The following is a 24,903-nucleotide window of genomic DNA, read 5'->3' as shown; positions in this document are numbered from 1 at the left end:
CTCATTTGTGTGCAGTTGTGGCTTGTTACTGCTAGGAGTCACTGTGACAATTTCTAAACACTTAATAAGCTTAACCCAAGATACCTAGGAAGCTTTACACAGCTCATTCTCATCTCCCTTCATGGAACACAGCAGTTAAACCTTGAAGTTGCAAATTAAGCATAGTTTCCTGTATCATCTGAGCTGGTTACAGTTACCAGTTTTAGAACAAGGCAGGCTCTGAAGCCAGCTTCAAAGCATTGTTAAAATCCTAGTTGGTTTTGAACCTGGTAACTCTGATTTCTCAGTGATGAAGTAGAAATTGTGCTTAATTGAATTTTTTCTGAGTATAACTGCTGTATGCTACAAAGGGAGAAGAAGGAGAGCATAAGCAGGCAAAAAGCTTCCACATGTCTCATTTTAATAAACCCAAGTTATAATTGCCCAAATATTATCATAGTCTTAGATTACCAAGACTGAAAGAGCAGAGATTTTCATAAGCTAGCTTCCCCCCCCCCAAAAAAATTTGCCTGGTTTAAGAATACGATGTTAAAGATCTAGAATTGTGGATAATATAAATGCTAATTCTACTGATACTCTTTAAATGTAAAGCCTAAAATTAGATTCATTGCCCATCTAGTTTTAGTTAGGAATTTAAAGATAAGGGGGTGGGTAGAAAGGTAATTTGTTCTATGGCTAATGTTTGCTTGACTGGAAAACAAAGCAGAATATGAAAGTATTTGTGTCCAGGTGCACTTTCCAAGACCAGAGACTTTGATCAGTGTGTCTGAGGCAAATTTCAGTACCCTCAGTGAAACACATATCTATTCAGATTTATCCAGCTTTGAGGAAAATGTGTGGAAAACAGGATCATGTATACATTTAAGAACTGGAATGTCCTGCATTGACTGTTTTCCAGCAAAGGCGTCAGCAGCGTGAACTAATGAAAGCCCTCCAGCAGCAGCAACAACAGCAGCAGCAGCAACAAAAACTGTCTGGCTGGGGAAATGTTGCCAAACCTGCCGGTACTACAAAATCCCTCTTGGAGATTCAGCAGGAGGAGGCAAGGCAGATGCAGAAGCAGCAACACCAGCAACACCAGCAACAGCAAAGCAAGTCCCGCAGCAGCACTACAGTGAGTATGCTAATAATAATAATAATAATAATAATAATAATAATAATAATAATAATAATAAATACTCTTGTTGAAGTCAAAACTTTATTTGTATTGCTTTTCCTCTATTGGTGATAATAAACAGTATCTCCATTACTGTTGTTCCAGCAACATTCTAATCTGCACACCAGCATTGGCAATTCAGTATGGGGCTCTCTAAACACGAATCCTAGCAGCCAGTGGGCATCAGACCTTGTCAGCAGCATTTGGAGCAATGCTGATACAAAAAACTCAAACATGGGATTCTGGGACGATGCAGTCAAAGAAGTTGGACCTCGTAATGCAACCAATAAAAACAAGAGCAATGCTAGCATCAGGTAGGAATTGGGATGCAGTGAGCTTCCCTTCAATTCATTGTAGAGGCTCAGACCTGTTGCATGCCCTCTAAATTTTTCTACTGTAGCCTTTGCCAACCTTGTGCCCTCCAGATGTCTTGACTACATCATCCCTGACCATTGGCCTTGCTTACTGGGACTGATGGGAATTGTCATCCAAAACATCTGGAGTCTTGTGGATGGAACCTTTCCACCAAACTCTGCAGTGTGCTGTATCAGTACAGCCAGGATCTCTTACAGTTCCATTCCTTCTGTTTTCTGTTAGCTCCCATCTCAGTATACTTTCATATTTGTGATTTTGACAGAATGCAGAAATGTTTGTGAAGCTGCTTGAATTTTCTAGTCTTGTATACTTTGCATGTTTCTTCCTGGTAACCTTTGTCTCTTCCTCACACTCTGCCTTTTTGCCCGTCTTAGTAAATCTATAGGTGTTACAAGCAGGCAGAATAAGAAGGTGGAAGAAGAAGAAAAGTTGTTAAAGCTGTTCCAGGGGGTTAATAAAGCGCAGGATGGATTCACTCAATGGTGTGAACAAATGCTTCATGCACTCAACACAGCCAACAACTTGGATGGTAAGCAGTGAAAAAGGAGTGCAAATGTTTCAGTCTAACACACTGAAAAACTGTATCATAGCTGCACATTATTATGTGATGCATTACAGCACATTGTCCAAAATTGTATTTAGAAGCATTAAGGAAGACGGGGAAATTGCAAAAGGTTTGGTATCCCCAGTACAGTGGTACCTTGGTTTAAGTACACAATTGGTTCTGGAAGTCTGTACTTAACCTGAAGCGTACTTAACCTGAAGTGAACTTTCCCATTGAAAGTAATGGAAAGTGGATTAATCCATTCCAGACAGTCCGCGGAGTACTTAAACTGAAGCGTACTTAACCTGAAGCGAACTTTCCCATTGAAAGTAATGGAAAGTGGATTAATCCGTTCCAGACGGGTCCGCGGAGTACTTAAACTGAAAGTACTCAAACCGAAGCGTACTTAAACCGTGGTATGACTGATTTTACACAAATCAGGGCTGATGCTACAGTTAATATTTTCTTTCCTGTTACGTTGTACCATAAGGCATACACCATTGCTAAAAAGTTAGATTAAATAGGAAATGGTCATTAGGGGTCCAGCAGAGACTGTTGTCTTAGTGAGGAAATTAATTTGTCCCATATCTCAATGAATAAGGAGAAAGGGCTGTTTGTTTTCTTGCAGGTAAAGATAATACTGCATTACATAAAGTTTGTAAGGAAATGTATGATATTGAAAAGCTCTGGATTTATTTTTTTTTGCTTATGCACCTGTAGGCTTTGTAAGTATCTCGTGATTTGTCTTCCTTTCCGGCTGCAGTTCCCACATTTGTATCCTTCTTGAAGGAAGTAGAATCTCCATACGAGGTCCATGATTACATCAGAGCCTACCTTGGAGATACCCCTGAAGCCAAGGAATTTGCCAAGCAGTTTCTTGAGCGCCGTGCCAAACAAAAAGCCAACCAACAGCGTCAGCAACAGGTTCGTGCTTCTGTCTTTGGAGAATATTTGCAAGCGAATTTCTGTGATTACTGAAGAAAATTCAGATCTGTCTCTCTGGTTGATGTAGAGTTTAGCAATCTGTTTTGAAACGAGGACAAGCTTGACTATGGAATCGCATACAGCTGGGGCAGGGAACTCCTGGATACATCCTAAAATACAAAATACCCTTCCATGAAATGCTCTGGGCACTCCTGTTGAGAGATTGCCATGTATACTATCACTGTGACTGTTGTCTCTTTCTCACATGCTCTCTTCTCTCTCACTGCAACTTGACTGGATAGATTTCTTCTTCCAGTCCCTCCCATGTTCTGACCTGAATTTTAGTATCCCAAGAATTCTGATGAAGGGAGCTATACTGAGTACCTGGCTGGAAGTATGACTCAAAGCAAGGGATGGGGGAGAGAGAGATCACTGAGTTGGGGGAAACTCCAGAAATGGCAGGATTTCCCCTAGGGATGGTAGGCTGGGCAGAAATTTGCGGGGGAGGGGGCATGTTGTTTGAATGAGGTAAGCTGCCCTCAAGTGTGCCTGAGAAAAACAAGTGGCACTGGCTGAATGACAAAACAGGCTGCTAAGGAGCTATTAGCTCTTCTTTTTTGATCCCTCCAGTGAAACCTGAATTCAGCCGTGTAGTGGGAAAGAAGGGGAGAGGCAAACAAGCACCTCTCAGGGCAGACTGGTGCTCCAGATGACCACTTCAAAATGTTAAGCAACCACCTCAGAAACAACAACTATCTAGTCATCAGAACAAAAACTGTCTCCCTATGACAGTGCACTCCTAGACAAGCTTACTTGCCTAGGATTGCAGCCTTAATGTTTATATACAATGCAATCCTAAGCATATTTATTTGAAGCAAGTCCCCTTATGGTCAATTAAACTTACTGCCTAGTAAATGAGTGTGGCATAGGGCAGGGAGGGTGGTATAGGGAAATGTGGGATGGGATGGAGTGAGGGGTGAGGTAGGCATGGCACAGAGAGAGAGAGAGAGAGAGAGAGATATGCAATGCTGAAACTCCACTCGCTTGTTGGAATTAAAGGCTTTATTCCAAACTTCAATACAGTGTCCAAACATAAGTCAGTTTGTAAGTTGCAAAGGGAGGAAGCACAGCAGAGTTCTAGACACATGGTTAGACTTAAACTAAGATGTTGACCCAACAACTGAGATGCCCCTGAACTCTCCTTCTGAAGAGCAGGACAAGCACCTTCATTTGTGTGATCAATGTACCAAGGCTGGGAATGGGCATGCAAACAAGCAATCCTCCAAGTGGGCTGAAGGTGTGAGGTTTGTTTGTGCCAGCACAGTTGTCTCCATGTTCTTGGTTTATGGAAACAGAGATTATTGAGCCAATTCACCATCAGATGTGTTGCTCTACACTGCCCCTGAAAGAAATGACTCTTCAATGGTGCCAGAGCCATCAACCAGCCAAGACTCTACACTTGGGGTGTCCAGTGGCACTGAAGTGGGGCGTTCTCCTGCCAACCCACTTGGATCTCCTGGGTCCTCATCACCACCTCTCAATCCAGGGTCATACAGCACCTAATTCCCAATCTCTTTCCATTCCCCATCAGACCACTCCCTCTAAGACATCTCCAATGGGCTTGTGACAAGGCCCTTCATAGAGAGAAGATATCTCACCCCTTGCTTATTAGACAGCTATTGTGTTGTATGTGCAGCTGACCTTAAAATTTTCTGTAAGTAACATAGAATAGGGGTATTAGAGTGAGGGTGTGTTCAGGTAATTAACAGAGATATCAGCGAATGTGCTAAACAGAAATGTTACTGATATGCTGCCTATGATTGGGACAGTGGCTCGTTGTTATTTTTATGCTCTTACTGAGTGCACAAGGCATGATTCCAGCTTGTAATACGTTATTTATTTGTGTTCCAGGATTCTGTGTGGGGGATGAACCACAGTTCACTGCATTCAGTCTTTCAGACTAATCAGAGCAACAACCAGCAATCCAACTTTGAGGCAGTACAGAGTGGTAAAAAGAAGAAGAAACAAAAAATGGTTCGAGCAGATCCCAGCTTGTTAGGCAAGTTTTGTGGTACATTAAATAAATGGGGCAAGAGTCAGAAGGGGAAAATAAAAGCTAAGATTCCAGAATCAGGGATAGCTGCTGGGTGCTTTCTTCCCCTCTTGGAACTGTAGCCAGATTTAGGTGTTGCCTGGACATCACCACTCAGGGTCTTACCTCTCCTTGCCCCCTCATTAGTTAGTTCCATTCACACTCGGATATGTGGGAGAAGACAGGCTAATAAGCATTGAAGGTTCATGCCTGTCAGGCTATTTTAATCTTGATTACTAGCCCTCCCCTTTGCTCGTTTCTCTCTTGTTTCTCAAATTGCTAGGAAATGATTAGCAGATTTATAAAAGATGAAAATTTCTTGAATATTTGTGTATAACTTGGGGGTTTATTGGGAAGATTACTCGCTCATGCTTTTATTGTGTAAATATCCTTAAACCAGGAGCTGAAAGCACCAGAAAAAATAGCTGGATTGATGGCAAAATACTGCCTTCAGTACCGTCTTTAATGTATATGGATTACTTTATGAAGACATGTAAGATCTGGGAATAAGCTGTACACATCTGTGCACTAAGAAATCTATCTGTCTTGTTTTGCAGGTTTCTCTGTCAATGCCTCTTCAGAGCGGCTCAACATGGGAGAAATAGAGACTTTGGATGACTACTGAGTATATGCAAATCGCCTGGCTTTTCCTGTGTCCTGTTAACCATGCATTCTCCACTGCTGGACAGAGTCTTTTATCTGCTGCAGTCATCTTTGCCTTGCAAATGGATCACAGAATCAAATCATCTCAGGCTGCTATTTCTAGCCTCAACCAAGCCCTTTTCTGCCCAGGATTGCACAGTCACCTTCATTTTTATCAGCCTCTGGTTCTCTCTTCTGGATAGGTGGGAAAGAAGATTTATATATGAGGCTGAGTGCAAATCACGGTGCTGTGATTTCTTCTCCCAAGCTATTTGTAAAGCCATTTGGAGGTCTACATATGGTAGCTTCCTTCCTTCTTTTGTCATTCTCGTCACATTTAACTGGTGCAATCATAGTGGAGAGCTCATGGTTAACAGATGTAATTCAGAACCAAAATGCCACGCAGATACTGACTTCCATGCTCCATCAGGGCAAAAGATGCCTTCCGAACCAGGAAGTGCATTCATAACTGTAGAACTGGCAACAGCAGGGAATGGTGGTGGTGGGCAGCATTCAGCTTGGATTGGTTTGGCAATGCACATCCCTGCCAGCCCTTCTTCAGCACATTGAATTTGGAGGACTTCAAGTCTGTCTTCATTGGGTAGTGATGTCAAAGATGCTGGAGTTCATGCTTCAGCACACTCCAGCCTTCCTGAACAATTGGGAACTCAAATTGTGGGAGGAGGCACACATCTTTTCCTTCAGGCTGATTTTCTCCTTTAATTATATTTCCTCCAAAGTGATTGGGCCAGTTATTTTGGACCCTTCTGCTGTGAATTTGTCTCGTTTCAGAGACGCATAGGATCTTTACCATATGTATCTTCACCAGTTGGTTTTTTTGTGGGAGTTGACACTACCTTTGGAACCTGAAACCGAGCCAGATTTCATCTGGTCACACATGATGGCGGTTCAGAGTTTTGTAAGTTCTGCAGCAGCATTCACGCCAAGGAACAGGGAGCTGTCGTCTTGAAAGTGAAATAAATGAGGCAAGGAATCTGAGCATTGGCAGAGTCTCTTTATACAAATCACATGGAGGGGGATAAAGCGAGGTGTGCTGGTTTTACTATATAGTACACTCTCCCATTACTTCCAGTCCATTGTGCTTATATATTTATGTAATCCACCTTTTCCATTCCTTACCCCAGAATGTTAAAAAGTCTGAAATGGCCAGTGCACTTAGTTCTAAGCCCCCACCCTCCACGCTCCCACTTGCACAGGGATGCAATGTGCCCACGGAAGTTGCGCTGCTGTTTGAAGACCTTGGTCTGCCATCATCGCCTGAAGAAGACAACTGAAGTTGCTCCAGAGCAGAATAATTTAGATTTTATTTCTTTTGATTTTCCTCTCTCACACCCCTTTCCCCCACCCCCACCCCCAATGTGTACAGTAACTCTTACAGAGACAGCTGCAGATTTGTATATAGTTTTTGGATCTGGTAGCTCAGTGAGGCTAGGTGCTGTCACAAATCTGGTCTCCTGATCTCCTTTGCTTTGTAAACTTACAAAGGGGGGAAGGGGGTAGTTAATGTTTACAGAACTTAAAATTCCCTCGGAACGCTTGCTAGTATGGGGGTAATAAAGAAGAAGAAGAGAGAACTTAAATAAAACCTGGTTGTATTAATACCTGAGCACACATTGTTTGCTTTTGTCAAAGCCAGCTTTGGCAATCCTTTCCGGTGCTAAACTTGACCTGGAACTCTACCAGTGCCTGTTCCAGCAAGTAACAATCAAGTACACAGGACATGGAGGGACAGCAACTGCTTTATTTCATACCCCTGGAGGAATGTTGGTGGTTTTGCTACTTGATAATTTTAGAGGTGAAAATAAACATCAGTTAAGTTGAGATTGGAAATGTTCGACAAATCTTCACTCTTCCCTTCTTTCATCTGCAGACACATACCCATTCATGTTCTTGTCTTGTTTATGCAAGAGGACTAAGCCTGGCTAGTTCTTTTTTTAAGCTGTAAACATGTTTAAAAAAACATTAATAAGCCCACTGTGAACAAAACAGCAAGTACTGTACCAACCCCAACATTTTTTAAAAATTTTTTGCAAACCAAAGCAATGGTTCTGTAACCCAAGCCGAGAATACACTGGCCTTTAGGGACAGGGGGGATTTTATGTGGCTCTTAAATATAGACATAGGCAGCTTGTTTCACATTTTTCCAAGAATAGTTTTCATTGCTTCTTTTGTGTTTTCAAAATAATTACACTGAAATGTGACGATGGGGTGAAGGAAATGATCAGTGACCCAAACCAAATGAAATTGACCAACCCCTAATTGTCAGGTTTCCTATAAAACATTTTAGATTTCTCACATCTGTATATTTTTCTTCTCTTCCCCTCTCCAATATTTATAAGTTTATAACTTATCTGAATATCTGCCTTGGTCATCTATTTCTTAGAACACCATTGAAGTGTAGCTTATTTTGTCCCATACCTAAGAACATGGCCCTGCTCTAGTAGCCACATTTTGTTTACTTGGACAGGAATAATTTTGGGCCATAGAAGAATTTAAAATTCATGCTAAATCAAATTTATTCTAGTAAAACTTCGCAGCAGGGTGGGAGATTGAAGGTAAGAACACGAATGTGCCTTATTTCAAGACGTTTTTCATACATAAAGCATCCTGTGTAATGTAAATGAATGGACATGTAGTAAGCTGTTTGTGTGAGCAGCTTCTCATGGGATTTGAGCAGATTTTAAACACTCGGAGCAGCCCTTCCTTTTGGGGTATCTACAGTGACATGGTTAAAATCAGCCAAATATGGTCAGCTGCTTATGCAAGTGCCTTAACATGCTGAGCTTTGTAAACATAGTTGTATTACAGGCGATTCCCTCCTAGGTCTCAACACTGAGGAATTGAACTCAACAATTTTGTAGGATTGCTATTGCTCACACACATGCACAGCCTCTGCCATGATGGAATGGTATCACAATATATGAATAGCTTTTTCAGAAGTATCACTTTGCAGTAAAAAGAGGAAAAGAATGGTCTGTGTCACATTTGTTGACATTTTAGAAAGGGATGGTATGTGGCGATTTTGCTTGCTGATGGTGTCTGTTGGTCTGGATAATCAGTTACCAAGTAGTAATTTACCACAATGTGAATAAAATCACTAGGGAGGCAAGGTATCATGGTTTCAGATTACCATTTGCTTTTCAATAATTTAAGCATAATGATGCTTTTTTAAGTGCATTGTTTTGTCGCTTAACATTTTCTCAAGGAAAACTTGTAAGCTGCTTTGAGTACACATTAATGTAGAAAATTTGGGTATAGATTATATAAAACCCTGGTGTACATGTAGCCACTTGGAACAACACTTTGTCTTGTCTTGTCCAGTGATGGTGTTGGTCGGAATTGTCCTGCATTTTCGTCCCTGAAATCCATGGGAATGACAAGTTTCTCCTTACCATTTGAAAGGACAGTACAGCTTACTGTTGGTCATATGCACAGCCATGTAGGTTACTTCAATCTAGGCAAATGGTTGTCTGTGCCCGCCCATCTATAGTGTACTGCCTGTGTTAAAGATTTGCTTAATGGTTACTTAATGCAACGGTGTTGTGCATGGTAACAGCTTCATAAGTCAAGGCATTCTTACTGTGCTGCCAAGTGGTGGGGGAAACCTTACCACTCCCCTGCTGCCTTGAATTTCAGATTGGGTTCAGAAATGCAAGATTATCCTCACTACTTTGCAGGGCAATGTTGGCTGGCTTACCACATGGTTTTGTCCAAAGGGTAAGATAAAAAAAAATCACTTCAAATTGTTTGTTTAAAATAGTATGGTATGTGCAGATGTGACCATAAGTTATAATTTGACGAATGACCATCTGTGTTTACGTTAATAGTTCTGTTTGTTCCCACTGTGCTTTCAAACTGTTGTGTGCATTGGAAAGCTATAATGGTATTCCTTCGAAATACGTAAGTGTAAAATGAGGTGCACTAGATACTATTTAATCTCAGGATTTAAGAAAACCATATTCCTATTAATTTGGCCTGCAAATTTAATGGAAAACATTTTCACAGTCTCTTCAAAGTTCTATTTTGTAGCATAGCTCAGAAAAGCCATCCCAAAAGTTCATGTGTGACACAGTGCAAAGTATTCTGATTGACATGCTCAGTGCACATAATTATCCTGTCAGGAAATAAGTTTTGATTGATGGAAAGAACTGTAGACATCTGTCACCTTCCAAAAATTCTCCCAGTCACACTACTCTTTCATTGTACCGCAATGTGCAACTTTTAATACAATCCAATACTTGATCAAGAAACAAACCACAGAATTTGGTTTTAATATAATAGTACTGTTGCTTCAAAAGGGGCTGGCAGCCTCTTAAAGAACAAGATGGAACTCTATATATCATCAACGAGTTTGTAGTAAATATAAATAATGAAGTAAATACTGACTTTCACCAAAGCTACCAGATGTGGTTTCCCATCTACAAAGATACCTCTAAACAACAGTTTAGAACCAATTTATGTTTTCACAACTATAGCAGGTAAAGTTATAATGTGGTTGTAGATTGGTTCTTGATTTCTCTCTCTTTGCCCATCCCCTTTTTCAAAAATGAAAAGTGACTACAGTTGCCCTGGGAATGAAAACCATTTGAATCGTTGGCTTGTTTTTCCAGTAAAATGGGCTGAGCAAAGATGTTTATGTTGCAGTTTGAATGTAAACTTTAGGACAAACTTGTTCGTTGCTGCTAAGAATTTCAAAGTGCCCAACTACTGGAAAATATTATTGGATGCTTTGAGATCACATGTAAACTGGGCACTGTAGCTATTCACCCTGAAGTGGTTTGTCTCTGGAAATGGTTCCCCCCCCCCCGGTCTCTATATTTTAACTTCAAAGTGAATGTGTGTGATCATTAGCCTATCAGTATCTCAAAGCAACAGTGAGTGATCTCTGAAATGTTCAAGTCTTTGTACAAATCTTTCCATGTCTCTGGCTGAAGAAACTGTTCAGTTGTTTGAACTAAGAGGAAACCTTTACAGAAACCTGCATCAGAGGAGAGTTAAATCAATGGGGATTTCATAAAACCCAGCAAATATCAGTTGTTTTCACCCCAGTTTGCTGTGAGAGTGTGTTAGTGTTCAGTTGGACACTTCCGATAACCCAAAAGGTTCTGTGGTCATCATTATTCCCCAGTTAAATGTGGGCTGAATACTTGCAGGATGTATGCTACAGCTTATCCAAATATGTGTCTACTTCGGGTTTAGCCATTTTTAATGAATGCTGTTATTCACTACTGTCCTTAACATATGGTGATGTTAGATGTGTACACCAGTTGTTAGAAACCCAGTGCAGTCCTTGGCGCCTTTTGGGTTTTGCAGCTAACTGCCAGAGGGTGTGGGCTTTGCTCTGGTGGGGAGGGTTGGTTTCCACGGACCAACGGTAGAATTTGGGGTGGGGTGGGGGTGGAAGACAACATGGGTGGAGCTGCCTTCTGGCATGAAGAGGTAGGTCTGCCTGAATCTGTGTGTGTGAATGAGCTGAGCCTCTGCAGAATATTTGTGATTCTCTGTGTGTCGTATACACATGTGAAAAGGCTTGAGAGCTAACTGGACAAGGTTTTCATTAACTCCAGGAAAAGTTGCTTCCTCATTAAAGGTTTCAGAGAGTCTGAGCATTCCCAAAGGCGTATCACTTCCTAAAGGAGGCAATGCCCCACACCAAGGTCCTTCGTCTCATCCTGCTGACACTGTCTGGAGTTCTGGTCCCTTATGTGGAAACAGGTAAGTTGGATTTCTTCTTTCTGAACTACCATTGCAGCCCTGACCTCTTTACCTGTTCCCTCACCTCTCTCAAGCATCTTGCGTTCCTTCCCCAGTCAAACAAAGTGGAATTCAATCAGAATATTGATTGCTAGTGCTGAGTAAGCGAAGTACTGTATCTAAAATCTAGATAGCATTTCATGGACTGAGGAGTGGGTTTCAGTGAGTTTGTCTGCACCTGGAAAAACATTGAAGAGTTGTCAGCAGCAAACACAGGCTTGAATTATCATTTTTAGGACTGTATCTCTTGTGCTGGCACCATACAAATGTGGAATTTGGTTTTGGATATATAATTCAGCACCATGAGAATTAAGATTTTTTTTAAAAAAGGAAGTTTTTAGTCCTTTCTGTGAAGATAATTGTATGGGAATACTGGTGAAATCTCTAGGCAAGTGGCAGAATAAGAGATTCAGTGGCCCAGAAGACAGGTTTTAGTGTCTTTTCCAAGTCTTTATCCCTACCCTTGATTCGTAGAAGAAATTATGTGAAGTATGCAAACATTACAAGATGCATATATACAAGATGCATCACACACCACTTGCATCATACATAAACTGTAGGGCATCGTTTTTCTTTGTGCTGAATTTGAGCCATCAGTACAAAATTCTAATTATTAAACACACAGAGAGAGATAGTGTGTGTACACAAGTCCTAATCAGTGTGTTCCCTTTGGAAAGATCCACCTGCGCCTGTTTGTTCAATGCTGAGAATACCAGTGGAATTCAGTGTCAGAAAAACATTTATGCAAAATACGATTGCAGTAACCTAACTGCAATTCCCCAATCCCTTTTAAAAAACACTCTTGGATTGGGCAATCTGTGTGACAACTGAATAAAACAGGGGTGGCTAACTTGTGGCCCTAAAGATGGTTTTGATTACAACTCCTGTCTTATCTGACCATTGGCCTTGCTGACTGCGGGTGATGGGAGCCAGGGTCCAACAATATCTGGAAGGCCCCAGATTGGATCCCTGGAGCAGGACAAAGCCATATGTGGGATAATAATGTACCTGGGATCCTTTAACTGGATTGTTAAGTAAATTGGACCTCTTGAGTCAAAAGCAGCTACCACTGCCCAACAGCAAGGGCCCATGCATCCTTGCTATTGAGGGTTTTTTTTGTACAAATGCTGCTAAGAATGTTGTTTCAAGGCTCATAGACTGCAATCCTATATCCCTTACCTGGAAGGAAATTCCATTGAATAGGACTTACTTCTGAGTCCTAGGATTCCACCATTAGCTTGTTCATTACAAACTTTGAAAGTTCTTTGCCCAGTGAAGGGGCAGAAAACTTCTTGACCTTTAGACAGTCATGGAACACACAGGCTATACAAAAGCTACCCAGGGCTTGTTAGAAGCTTGTGGTGTTTCACTTACAAATATAAATGGCAACATATGGTAATACTACTGAGTTTCCAAAGCCATAATGAGAAGCCATTATCAATATGTTCATCCTATCTTTGTTGCATTTGGATTGACAGTACTGGAGCTATGAAGCTGCTTAATTCCTGACCATGAGCATTAGTGGCAATGCTTTGTCTTCGGTAGGTTGCATCAAAGGAGTCAACATATGAGATGATATCCCCATCTTTGACTTGGCACAAACAACATTGCCTCTTTAGGAACATCATCTGTACCCCTTCATACAATAAAATATATTGTTTTAATGTGTGAGGAATCTTCGCTTCCAGAAGCAGCAGAAAAAGTCGATCTGCTTATGAGACCAAAAAGGGTATTATATTTTTACCATAAAATGTGAGTCCTGGCTTTCATAGATGGTAGAAGAATACCATACATGATAAATCTGTTAATCGTTTTCTCTACAGTGTGTTGCAGTATTTTAATTGCATTGGTTTTCCTTATTGGAACTTGGCAGAATGGTTGCAACAACATTGTTTGATGCTGCCACATTGCATTTCTTTGTCTCCACAGTACTGATAATATTTGGAAGTGTTGACCAAGGGACTTGCTATTGATTTTAGCATTTTCATTTTGCTTTAAAGTGCAATTTATTTTTTGGTTTAGCTCTGTATCCATCAATGAGCCTTTCAACACAGGCAATCCCATAACTTTTTTTTTTACACAATCATATTCGTGTGTTCTCTCTCTCTCTCTCCATATTGTTGGTACGTCCCTTGATGTCTTATCCCCACATTTTTCAACACTTGACTCACAGCTGTATGTATGAGCTGACTCTTGGAAGTGCTTTGTGCTGGAGGAGATAATGAATTTCTCTGTTGTATTTTATCTGTGATTGCTCAGTCATTCATCGTTTGAATATTGCATTTGTGATGTAATGAGCAGGCATTTAGGAACTTGCCCCTTTTTTCTTTTATCCAGGATGAAACTTCTGCCTTATAAGTTTGGAGATGAACTCAAATATGAATCCTGTTCTGATGCTTGCTAAATAAATAAATAACCCAACCTTCATCAAAAGATCTCAGGGCAGTTAATGCATTGGACTATTTAGATTTTCCTATTACCTTAGAACTGCCTTAGAACATAAATAGCATTAAAAAAGATAATGGGTGAAACCCAGATAAAATTCCATTATGTATTTACTTTGATCATTTACTTTGATCATTTTTATCCTGTCCTTAAAAAGCTAAACAACTTTCAGGGTGACTTAGAAGGTCAACATATAATATTTATTACTTATAATTGTAAAGTATTTTTACCTTGCTCTTTTTAGGGTACAAAAAAGAGAGCCAGTCTCTGCCCCCAGGCTTGCAATTTAAAAAGTTGTGACACAAAAGGAAAAAGAATTGGGGAAGGAGAAGCAAACTTGGGCACTAGATCTTGGTTACAAGGCAAGAACATGTGGACTTGCTGCTGTTGGCGGCTCACAGTTCTGCAACAGGTCTTTGTGGACCTCCAAAAAAAACAGCTTTCCAACCCAACGTCTTTTCACAAGGCGGTTGGTTCTGATGGCCTCTGAAAGAGAGGAGCCCAGCCCAGTTCAGTTGATGAAAATGGCAGTGAATGAACATACTATAATATAGTTGTAACTTTTCTGTGAAGCATACCAGATAAAAGCTGCAAAATCTAAATGTGACCTATGTGTTGGATATCATACCCTGTGAAAGAGGATTCATTTTTATTCCCATTGTGACTTTTGGAGGTTGTTTTTAAATTTGCCTTTCAATGTATGAGTCAGGAAGAAAACTCCTTGCCATGTGTCCCAACAAAATGATGAAAGGGGTACAGCCAGTCCCCTTGTGTGCTTAGCTATATACATAGCCCTGGCCTTTTTTTTGTAAACAAGTTTATTTAACATCCAGAGCAACCATGGTGCTTTGTGTAGACCCATGCTTGAGCTTGTACCATCACAGACTTCCCTTTGTGCCTCTGAAGAAGGGCTTCTTTCATCCGCACACTGGCCACATGCCCACTGGGGCTACCTGAGTCCGTACAGCCCACTCTCGGTCTCTGAGAGCACTTTTGGGTCCCTGCTTTTCTGTGCCGGCGCCTCTGGCTTTCCACAACAGAAACCTCCAAAGTGAGCAGGGAGATACTGATCTCAGCCCCAAGTACTACTGATGTTTTAAATCTTTAGTAGCTGAGAACCAACCCAAGGGATTAGTCCCGGACCACCTTCACCTCACAACTATCTATGTGGAAAGAACAGTCAACCCCCCCCCTCAATTTTCCTGCAAACCTACATGAAAGTGATGGAATTGGGAGGCCATGCAGATGTTTCTTCATATATGCACGACATAGAATCAACCAGCTTTTCTGCTGCAGATGGAGGCTTCCATCTCTTGATTTGAACCAAGGCTAACACTGATGATTTGAACTCTGTGTATGGGTCATGTTTAAATCAGGCCACTTGCAAGACAGCAGTGGAGCTTGGTTTCAAGCTTTCTGGGATGTTATGTTTGTAAGAGCAGGGACAAGATGGCCTGAGACGACTCTGCACTTTCATAGCGTCTGCTAATGCCCCAGTTAAAATAGTCATGCTGGCTTTTTCATTCATCCCAGTACAAATGGATGATGAACTAGTGCAGGCATAGGCAACCTTCGGCCCTCCAGATGTTTTGGCCTACAACTCCCATGATCCCTAGCTAACAGGACCAGTGGTCAGGGATGATGGGAATTAGTCCAAAACATCTGGAGGGCCGAAGGTTGCCTATGCCTGGACTAGCGGCTGTGGAGATAAGGTGCATTTTGGAAGAGCAGTTGATTTCTCCAGAGGAGCTGCTGCAAAGTAGCCTATAACTAATCCAGAGAAAGAAGTGAGGTGAAAATAAAATATCTCTGAGCTACAGTGGTTCTCTAAGCATGTGTTCTTAGACGTTTTATTTTCCCCTTTGTTCATGTGTCAAGATGGAATAAATGATTCATTGGTATGTTGCAGCACCCCCATTTTTGACTAAAATATGTCAGTTTGTTCAGAGGCATCCTCGTTTTCAGAGACTACTTGTACCATGGTTGGTTTGAAACTGATACTATGGGGACTACTGTGTTTTCTCAGCAGAGTATATATTACATAACCTGGACCTTTTAGCACTGTGTTCCAAGCACGATCTCTTTGCCAGCATTATTAAATTGTCAACCCAGTTTAAGTTTCTTTGACAAGCTACATTAACTTAGATCAGTGTTCGAGGCCTGTGACAAGTTTCAAATTAAAGGGAGATTATAACAACTCTAATTAAACACCAATCCGTTGATCAGGATGTCTTTGAGAGAGTGTGGCTTCTTGCTTATCCCAGCCACTCTGTTACTTTTAAATTATGTGGGAAATATTTTCTTCCTGGGTGCAATTTGAGTTGGAAATGTCATCTTTTGGTGGGCTTTGGCCATTTTTAACAAAAACATATTTTTCCAGACTTTAGGCACAAAGTCAATGTTCCTATCCTTTGCTTATAAATGCCAATCACAACACTTCACATAGCACAGGGCGAGGGGAGGGGACGGTAGAGAAAAGAGATTGGTTGTTTAAGATCAGAGAGTTGATGCTAACATGCTGCCTAAACTGCAAGTAGACCATCCGTTGTTGCAGTTGTCTCTTGTTACTGGTAGTAGCACTTTGGTTGAAGCAAAATTATATTCACTGCATTCAAATTGGAAAAGGTTGTCAACTGATGAAGATGGGAAACAGGCCTGGCCTTGGGCTTTGAACAGCAGCAGCTTGATCCATAGGAGAAATCACAAGTCACAACTTTTCACAGCACTGTGATTTAAGAATTGTTACATTTGAAAGTCTACAAATTAAAGGCCACATTCACAGCATACATTTAAAGCACTATGATACGATTTTAAACAATCATGGCTTCCCCCCAATGGGAGCTGTAGCTTTTGAAAGGTGCTGAATGTTGTTAGGAGACCCCTATTTCCTTCACAGAGTTACAATTTGCAGAGTGGTGTAGATGTCTCCTAACAATCAAGTTGCTGACCAATTTGTTTTCAAGCCAGGAAAATCAATGTACAACCATCAACAGAGAACCTGCACAAGCGACGCTGACAACCCCCTCCCCCACATATAATAAGTAAAATAGAAACACCGTCACCCGAACCCACCCCCACCCACCTTTCCCCATCTACCTCTTTCCTCCCCTTCCTTCCCAATGTCTCAACAAATGAAACTGATCTGTAAAAATGTTATGAGAGACATTGCACATATTTCTGTAAATCAATAAAATCCTTAATAATAATAATAAATCAATGTACAACCATTACGAATTTGAGCAAAACTATTGCTATAATTAACAAGGGAGGAAAGCACAGGCTTTCCAGCTGCTTTTCCCTCCTTTGGTCATTAGAGCATGCAGTGGAGGGATGCAAGCAGGATATCAGTACTTTAGCAAACTGGGCAGATCACTCAAAGGGAGGAGTCAGGTTGCTACTTCCTGTGCAAGTGAGTATAATTTTTATTTAATGAAACACTGACAATTCTGGAGAGGATTATGAATATCTCAAGCCCCCAACCTCGCTCAGACTATGGCTGTTTATTCTCAAGGGAAGGACATTTTGTCAGTAATAGGTTTTAGCTCAGGTTCTTCATTGGCCTTTGGCTGCCAACCAGGCTAAATTCAAGGTTCTGGATTTGGTGAATGAAGTTTGGGACTAGGGTTAATGAAAGATCCATTTCACCAATCAAACAATGAATTCTGCAACTGAGGGCCTCCTGCAGATACCATCTTAGCAGGAGATCTGCCCCACACAATGTAAAGAATTAAGTGTTGTGGCACCTACCTTTTGGAATTCCTTCTCCTTAAATATTAGACAGGTACCATCTCTTCAACAGTACATTCTGCATTGCAATTGTTTTATCAGTTGTTGTTGTTTTTTGCCTCCCTGGGCTCCTTTGGGAGGAAAGGCAGGAAATTTAGGCTGAGGTACCTCAGGGTAACTGCAGCAGTGGCCTGGCAAGCTAGCATCTTTATACTACTGGTTTGCCTGAAACCAGCTGTTACTTGTTTTGGGTGAAGATTTTTTAGCCAAAGCACTTGAGGCTTCAGCTCCAACCTGTTGCTCCTGAGTGAGTTAAAGTTTATCTTGAATGAAACTGATAGCAGGATCCTTGAAGGAAAAGCTAGGTCTGTTTGAATGCTTAAGTAGACCGTTGATACTGTGTATTAAAGAATATGAATCTTCATGACCAAAAGTTATGCCATTATATTAGTTACGGGACAAGTAAATATCATAAGGCAAATCATGTCATATGACTGGGATTGAGGGAAACATATTGCTAGGAACATCCTTAAAGTGAATGTTATGTTCTATACAGCACAGAGAGATAATATACAACAAAGGGAGAAGCTATGTCAGATGGGGTGTTGTTGTTTTTTACAAAAGTTTTCTAATAAAGCAGAGAAAATGTTTCAAGCAAATACCCTACTTAAGGAAAACCTAGCTTGGATATATTTCCTTGGCAATGAGAACTCATCCCCAACCTATGGCAGAATCTGAAAAGCATAGGTGTTAACGGGATTTAATCATCAAAACCTTTAAGCAGGCTACATAAAACAATATAAAATACACATTAAAAACACTGCTAAAATCATATGTTTAAAACAAACTGGTCTAAGAATTTTCAAAACATAAAATCGGCATTTTTATTTATTTAAAAAAGCATTATAAGATAAAATGCCATGTAAAAAATACACACCTGGGTAGGTTTGCTTGAACAAAAAAGTTTTTAGCAGGCGCTGAAAGTATTACAGTGAAGACACCTGCCTAATATTAACAGATCATGAGTTTCAGAGTGCAGGGGCTGCCACACTGAAGGACTAATTCCTTGCAAGTGCAGAACAAACATCATGTGGCACTGGCAAAAGTAGCAGTTCCACAGATCAAAGCAGTTAATCGGACACATGTTAGGTAAGGCGATCTTCACGAGGTTGTCAAAAATGGCACCTTTCCAAATGTGAGTACTGTATATTGCTCACTTTAAGAACCAAGTTAACAGGCATTTCACATCACTGTTGGTAGGATTTAATTTTGTTAACTAGCTGGAGGATTATTGCCTAAAGCACAGGGAAGGGAACCTCCCCTCCCCTCCCCCAAGGGCTGCATCCTTGAGGTAATCAGATTTAGACCGCTTGGCAGTGCCGAAGTGCTTGAAGTCATAGGTGATGTAGGCCGAGCCAAAGTGGGTGGGGCTTGTGCAGTGGGTGGAGTTTTGAAACCAGGCTGAGGGACACACAAAATGAGACCGAGAGCTTGATGCGCTCCTTGGACCACAGTTTCCTCACCTCAGTCTTGTGTTATCACAGATGCTGCACAACACATGGCTTCAGTAACCTTAATACTTGTTTGTGAGGGGAACTATGAAGAAACTTTATCCACGAGATTTTAGAGATGACTTTTTCTTTCTTTCATGTGTTGTGATTTATGTCTCCTCTGCGCACAGTAGTTTCTTCATTAAGGTGTGAGGCACGATCTAGAAGGGGCCAGCATTAGTTTTCAGGCCGCCGACTCGTGTCAGTTTGGCCAGTTGCTGACCACAGCTTTATTTATACTCAGTGGTGTGGAGGTTTTTCCCCTACTAATCACAGTAGGTTAGAGATGGAATTTCAGCACGATCCAAATGCCACTGGCATAATTCACGCTTATTGACTATGTGGTGCACCAAATCGGACAGTCCTGTTGGCAGACTAAAAGACCCCTTTATGAGGATCACTAAGGCAGCAATCCATGCAAGCCTATGCTATCAAGCCTGACCGGTTAGCCCTCTACTTGAGAGTCTTCAAGCAGCAATGCTGTGGACTGAAGCTTTTCCACACGTGAAGACTGACTGTCCTACCCAGGGCTTTCTTTCCCCCAGCTGGAACTCAGGTGGGCGCCATTGCCATCCTGAGAGAACAAAGGACAAGTTAATGGTGAGCTTTGGCACCTCTTTTTCTAGAAAAATAGCACTGGTCCTATCACTGATAAGTCTTTTTATCCACTAGCCTGAAGTGAGACTTACCCTGATCCCACTTTTCTTATACAGCTTGTGCATTTTTGTTTCGCTTTTTTAAAACAAAACTTCTGTACGTTCTTTGTCTACTGGCAAGCTACTGCAACCTTTGGCCCTCGGCTATATTTCCCCTCGGGCTAGGGGATCATCTTATGCGATTAGATAGCTTTGAATGTTTTGCTCCACATTTTCAGTTTGGTGTGACATTTCCAGTGGTTTTGACAGAGCCCTGCAGAATGTCTCCAGGTCTTGCTGGGGCCTCTGCCTCGTCCTGCTCAGACAAAATGAGCATTGATCGCTGCCTTCTGGGTCCAGCCACATATAAACAAAAAGGGCCTTTTGAGTTTCTCCAGAGCCCGCTTAGGGGGAGAAAACAGGACACGAATGGCAACATCAAAGAAAATGTAGTTTTCTTGGAATCTCACCTGAGAAGGCATCTGAGGGGCACCGTCAGGGGAGGGTCTGGGTTCCTGTCTATCCTAGTTCCAGGGCTATGTGTCCTGCCTATGAAAGTCCTGGCAGGGAAAGTCTGCCGGGGGAGTGAGAAGCTAACATTGTGGGCAGGGAGAAGATTGCCAACAACGCAAAGGCTCCATTAATCCTGCAACTGTGCTCAGTGCTTGGCCTCTCCTCAGACTTACCAGGTGTTTAAAATATTTGCAAGCTTTTTTTCAAATTTGTAAATTCTTCAGCAGGCAGAAGCCTCCAAGAGCAAAAATCAAAAGAAGAATTGGTTGTATTGTCTAAACTTGAGAAGCTAAGGTAATCAGAGCAGGCTTTAGATTGCAAATAGGCCTGGCATGGAAAGACTGGGCCCAGTTTCTCAAGTCATTTGCAGTGAAAAAAGTTGTAAGTGACAAATATGCCCCCTCCTTGTGGAAAAACACATTTGCCACCAATCAAAGGTGTATTTCAAGCCCTCTAGTTCCATCTAGATTTCCAAGGACTCGCGCAAGACATTGAACAGTTGAGCCTACACAATATAACCATAAAATGAGCCACAGGGGGGCAACCTGCAGCCCCCAACCTAAGTTTAGGTAGCCTGCAAAACTACCTGAAGCTGTATCATTTTCTATCCAATCATATTTCCTTATTTCCTGTTTATTGCAGCCTTATTTTTCCTAGATTTTAAAAACTGTGGGCAAAGCATGATATGTCATGGTAAAAGACATTTTAGGTTCATGGTTCTTAAGTGTTTCTAAAGGTAAAGGTAAAGGGACCCCTGACCATTAGGTCCAGTCGTGACCGACTCTGGGGTTGCGCGCTCATCTTGCATTATTGGCCGAGGGAGCCGGCGTATAGTTTCCAGGTCATGTGGCCAGCATGACAAAGCTGCTTCTGGCAAACCAGAGCAGCACATGGAAATGCCGTTTACCTTCCCGCTGTAGCGGTTCCTATTTATCTACTTGCACTTTGATGTGCTTTCGAACTGCTAGGTTGGCAGGAGCTGGGACCAAGCAACGGGAGCTCACCCCGTCACAGGGATTCGAACCGCCGACCTTCTGATCAGCAAGCCCTAGGCTCAGTGGTTTAACCCACAGCGCCACCTGGGTCCCTTAAGTGTTTCTAGTGATCAATAAATGGACCACTTGGGGTTCCTCTTATCCCTTAAAAAGATGGTTTGAATTTTTAAAGTATATGAATACTGTGTACTCCCCTCTCCAGCTTTGCCATGCTTATTTCTCCATTTTTCCACTTAAGCAAAAAGCAAACACGAGTACAACAAGCCCCCCCCCCCAACGTGTATGGGTAAGATTATCATGCTAATACATATTTTCGTTATTGAAAGGTAGAGCATGAAACCACATGAACTGCCGTAACTGACTGTGCCCAAATGGCAAGCCTTGTGGGGCCAGTTTTGGTCAAACTGTCAGTAGTGCAAACAGAAAGAAGATGGGTGGGCAGAGATGATGCAAAGTTTAGAATGAATATTTCAAAGCACCATTAGGTGTGAGGTTGCAGGCTCAGAACCAAGGGAGAACTGAATAGCTCTTACAACTTTATCCAGCAGAGGGCAATGCAACCCATTCTTTTGCTACCACTTATTAAGATCAACTTGTTATTGCCTAGGGAAGGGGGAAGCCTTAATGAGCCTTTCAGCATCCCAGTGTTAATTAATTAATTTTACAAACCTAATTATATACCACTGTTCATTTTTAAAAAAACATCAGAGGTTTGTTTTGTTTTGTTTTTTTTACAATAATTGTGCATAAATCCATATTAAATAGTTAAAACCAGAAATTGACTATTATGGAAAGATAAAGCCTGCCTAAGTCTAATGGAATAGAAAAAGCTTTCGGCTGGTGTTCAAAATTTGAAACAGGGTTCCTGTTGAATGTCTAGTGCCAGAATTTACGAGGCTGTGGTACGGATAGTCTGAAATGATTAACTGGGCTTTTGCGTGTGTTGTTCTAGCAGAATACCCCCAAGGACCTCTCCCAACGCTATGGAATGACCCACCAGAGCTGCCATCGGGAGGAGGGCCCTCAGAGACCACCACCACAGCCCGCTTCTCCGACTCTCCAGGATTCCCACCTTACACTTCGGATTATGAACCAGAGGACACAACCCATCTGCACCAACTGGATAATGGGAATGGTACATGTTATTGGAGATGGGGTGCTAAACAACACGGCTTTGGGTGGGGGCGGCACTGTGTGAGATCACAAAAAATTGCTATGTTGGGATGGCTGTATTGGCAACCATCATTTCCTTCTAAATGCAACAAATTTTACATGATTTTGGAAGAGTAGCAAAATGTCCCATGAAATACTGAAATGGATGACTAAAACAACAACAACCACTAGCAGTTTTGCATTGCTCTGTAAAGCAGAAATGCAAACAGAACAGATTTCCATTTTATTGATGCACCATAAACAATACCATTCCTTTGGCATTTAAGAAACTCACTTTCTGCTCCAAAGATAAAAAGGTAAAGAACCCTGGGTGGTTAAGTCCAGTCAAAGGTGACTATGGGGTGTGGCATTCGTCTCGCTTTTCAGACCAAGGGGGGAGCCAGGCCATTTTTTGTCCAAAGACAAACGCCAGCTCCCTTGGCATGATCACAGACAAATGCCTGGTCATGTGGCCAGCGTGACTGAACCACTACTGGCGTATGGAGGACAGTGACAAGTGCCAGAGTGCATGAAAACAGTTTACCTTCCAGCCGCAGAAATACCTATTTATCTACTTGCACTGGTATGCTTTTGAACTGCTAGGTTGTCAGAAGCTGGACAGAGCAACAGGAGCTCACCCGGTGTCAGTGAAGGATCTTCTCTGACATCCCGTTGCGCAGATTCGAACTGCCGACCTTCCGATTGGCAAGCCCAAGAGGCGTCTTAAGAACATGCGGCACCAAGTTGGCACTCCTTGTGCCGGATAATGGCTGCATTCACTCTTAATGCTAGATCATAGTTTATCCTTCATGTGCAAAAATCTCAGTCTCGGGTTCTTCCTTCACCTCCTCTGGCTCAGCCACTTTAAATTATCTACAGTTATTCACTATATCTAAACCCAGCCAAACTGTGGTTCGTGTTCAATATAGTATAGGGAACCAAGCAATCTAAAGTTGGCACTACTTTGATTTATTATTGTTTATTAAATTTGTATACGGCCCTTCATCCAAAGATCTTGGGGCGATTCACAGCAGAAAAATTACAGTATAAGACCAAAAAATGCACGATAAAAGCAAGAACATAGACAAAAGAAAACAATACACTGCCCCCACCTGACTTAGGATTTTGGATTTTACATGAATAAATCATGTAAGATCCTTGATAAATAGAGAGAGCAAAACACATATGGTACAACCCCAGCGATCTGCTGCATATCTGCCTTAAATTCTTAAAACTCCTGGTATAATTAGGGATCTAGTGTTCACTCCTGCTTGCAACCCAAATTAAATCTGTTTATTCTGTAGATGTAAAGAATGACACAACAGAGCCATTTCTTTACCTTCCCTGTGCTGCTATTCCCCAAGGAATGTCAGTACAACATTCTAGTCTCGGACTTTCTCCCTCAACCAGCTGTTGAGAGTATGTATGTCAGCAAATGCGTTAAGAAAGGGAAAAAGCCATATATGGCCCCTTATCCTTATACTGTGACCTAGATTGGCCCACCCGCGGCCCACTGGCTTAGGGGATCTAGCACATGGGCTTTATACATGGCATTACTTAAGAGAATGATCCAGTACAATCGAGTGTTGTTTTCCTGGTGCTGCAAAGATGTATGGTGGGAAAGACTGTGTATTTCCTGCACACGTTTTTCAGAGGCACTTTTCTGTTCTCCTCAACCTGCCTGCTTCCCCCCACCCTCCTCTTTGTCACCTGCAGGGTCTCTGGGTCCTGGAGCTATTGGTGCCATCGTGATCGCTGCTCTGCTGGGCACATCTGTGATTGTGGCCCTGATCGTCATCACCCTGCGAAAGTTTTCTGCTTCCTGAAATCAATAAAAAAGGTTCTGTTTCCTAATATACACCTGTCTGAGCCCTTTCCTTCTTCTGCACTTATTTCTTTCTGTCTGTGAAAAGGGAAAAAAAACAAGTTCCTTCAGCACCTGCGTTTTCCAAACGTCACAGGAGCCTCCTGGAATCAGATCCCCTTTTCTAATACAAATACTTTGAAAACATTAGTGATGGCACAAGTGGGATTTAGAGTGGGGACTGAGGGACATGTCTACACAAATTGAGAAGCTGCTGTGAAGTCAGTTTCTTGACACACACACACACACACACACACACACACACACACACACATATATATATATATATATATTTGTGCCACTAATCCAAATGCGATAAATTGTGTGCATTGTTTTAAAAGTCACATTAACTTGGCACGTGTGCTCGAATGCATCTTTCCAAGCTCTTGCTACAGCTAGAATAAAACTGTAATCAGATTATTGACTTTTAGCTTCTGTAGCAGTAGCTGGGGGTGGGAGCCTGGTATATTTTATTTATTTGTGGAATGCCTGGTCTTATGTTTTTTTTTAAAATA

At 41.7% G+C, this 24,903-nt stretch overlaps 2 protein-coding genes across 4 annotated transcripts in view; both read left to right on the top strand.

The window, feature by feature from the left end:
- Positions 1-7,360, top strand: part of GIGYF2 (GRB10 interacting GYF protein 2) — a 68,778-nt gene extending 61,418 nt beyond the window's left edge. For both annotated transcript variants that reach the window (XM_060274654.2, XM_035133107.3), the window contains 6 exons: positions 899-1,114; positions 1,262-1,470; positions 1,906-2,060; positions 2,839-2,999; positions 4,911-5,058; positions 5,649-7,360. In XM_060274654.2, the coding sequence (XP_060130637.2) occupies positions 899-1,114; positions 1,262-1,470; positions 1,906-2,060; positions 2,839-2,999; positions 4,911-5,058; positions 5,649-5,716 (957 nt within the window). In that variant the 3' untranslated portion in view covers positions 5,717-7,360. The remainder of the gene's footprint in view (positions 1-898; positions 1,115-1,261; positions 1,471-1,905; positions 2,061-2,838; positions 3,000-4,910; positions 5,059-5,648) is intronic.
- A 3,041-nt stretch (positions 7,361-10,401) lies between these two features.
- On the top strand, positions 10,402-24,435 carry SNORC (secondary ossification center associated regulator of chondrocyte maturation). Of its 2 annotated transcripts, none has more exons than XM_088669718.1 (3): positions 10,402-11,469; positions 22,328-22,507; positions 24,241-24,433. In XM_088669718.1, exons 1-3 carry the CDS (start codon positions 11,397-11,399, stop codon positions 24,348-24,350), a joined length of 363 nt encoding a protein of 120 aa, XP_088525844.1. In that variant the 5' UTR covers positions 10,402-11,396; the 3' UTR covers positions 24,351-24,433. The 2 variants fall into 2 exon arrangements, with proteins under 2 accessions (XP_088525844.1, XP_088525843.1); XM_088669717.1 differs by having other exon boundaries at positions 10,520-11,469; positions 22,325-22,507; positions 24,241-24,435.
- Positions 24,436-24,903: the final 468 nt, after the last annotated feature.

The sequence above is a fragment of the Zootoca vivipara genome, chromosome 5 (assembly GCF_965207765.1).
Source record: "Zootoca vivipara chromosome 5, rZooViv2.hap1.1, whole genome shotgun sequence".
Taxonomy (NCBI): Eukaryota; Metazoa; Chordata; class Lepidosauria; order Squamata; family Lacertidae; genus Zootoca; species Zootoca vivipara.
This window is presented reverse-complemented; position numbering and strand designations above follow the sequence as displayed.

Excerpts from the sequence above, each read along its gene's own strand:
- SNORC (XM_088669717.1), top strand. The coding sequence starts at position 11,397 with ATGCCCCACACCAAGGTCCTTCGTCTCATCCTGCTGACACTGTCTGGA. Across the intron at positions 11,470-22,324 it reads GGTCCCTTATGTGGAAACAG|CAGAATACCCCCAAGGACCT; the intron begins GTAAGTTGGATT and ends GTGTTGTTCTAG. Across the intron at positions 22,508-24,240 it reads CCAACTGGATAATGGGAATG|GGTCTCTGGGTCCTGGAGCT; the intron begins GTACATGTTATT and ends TGTCACCTGCAG.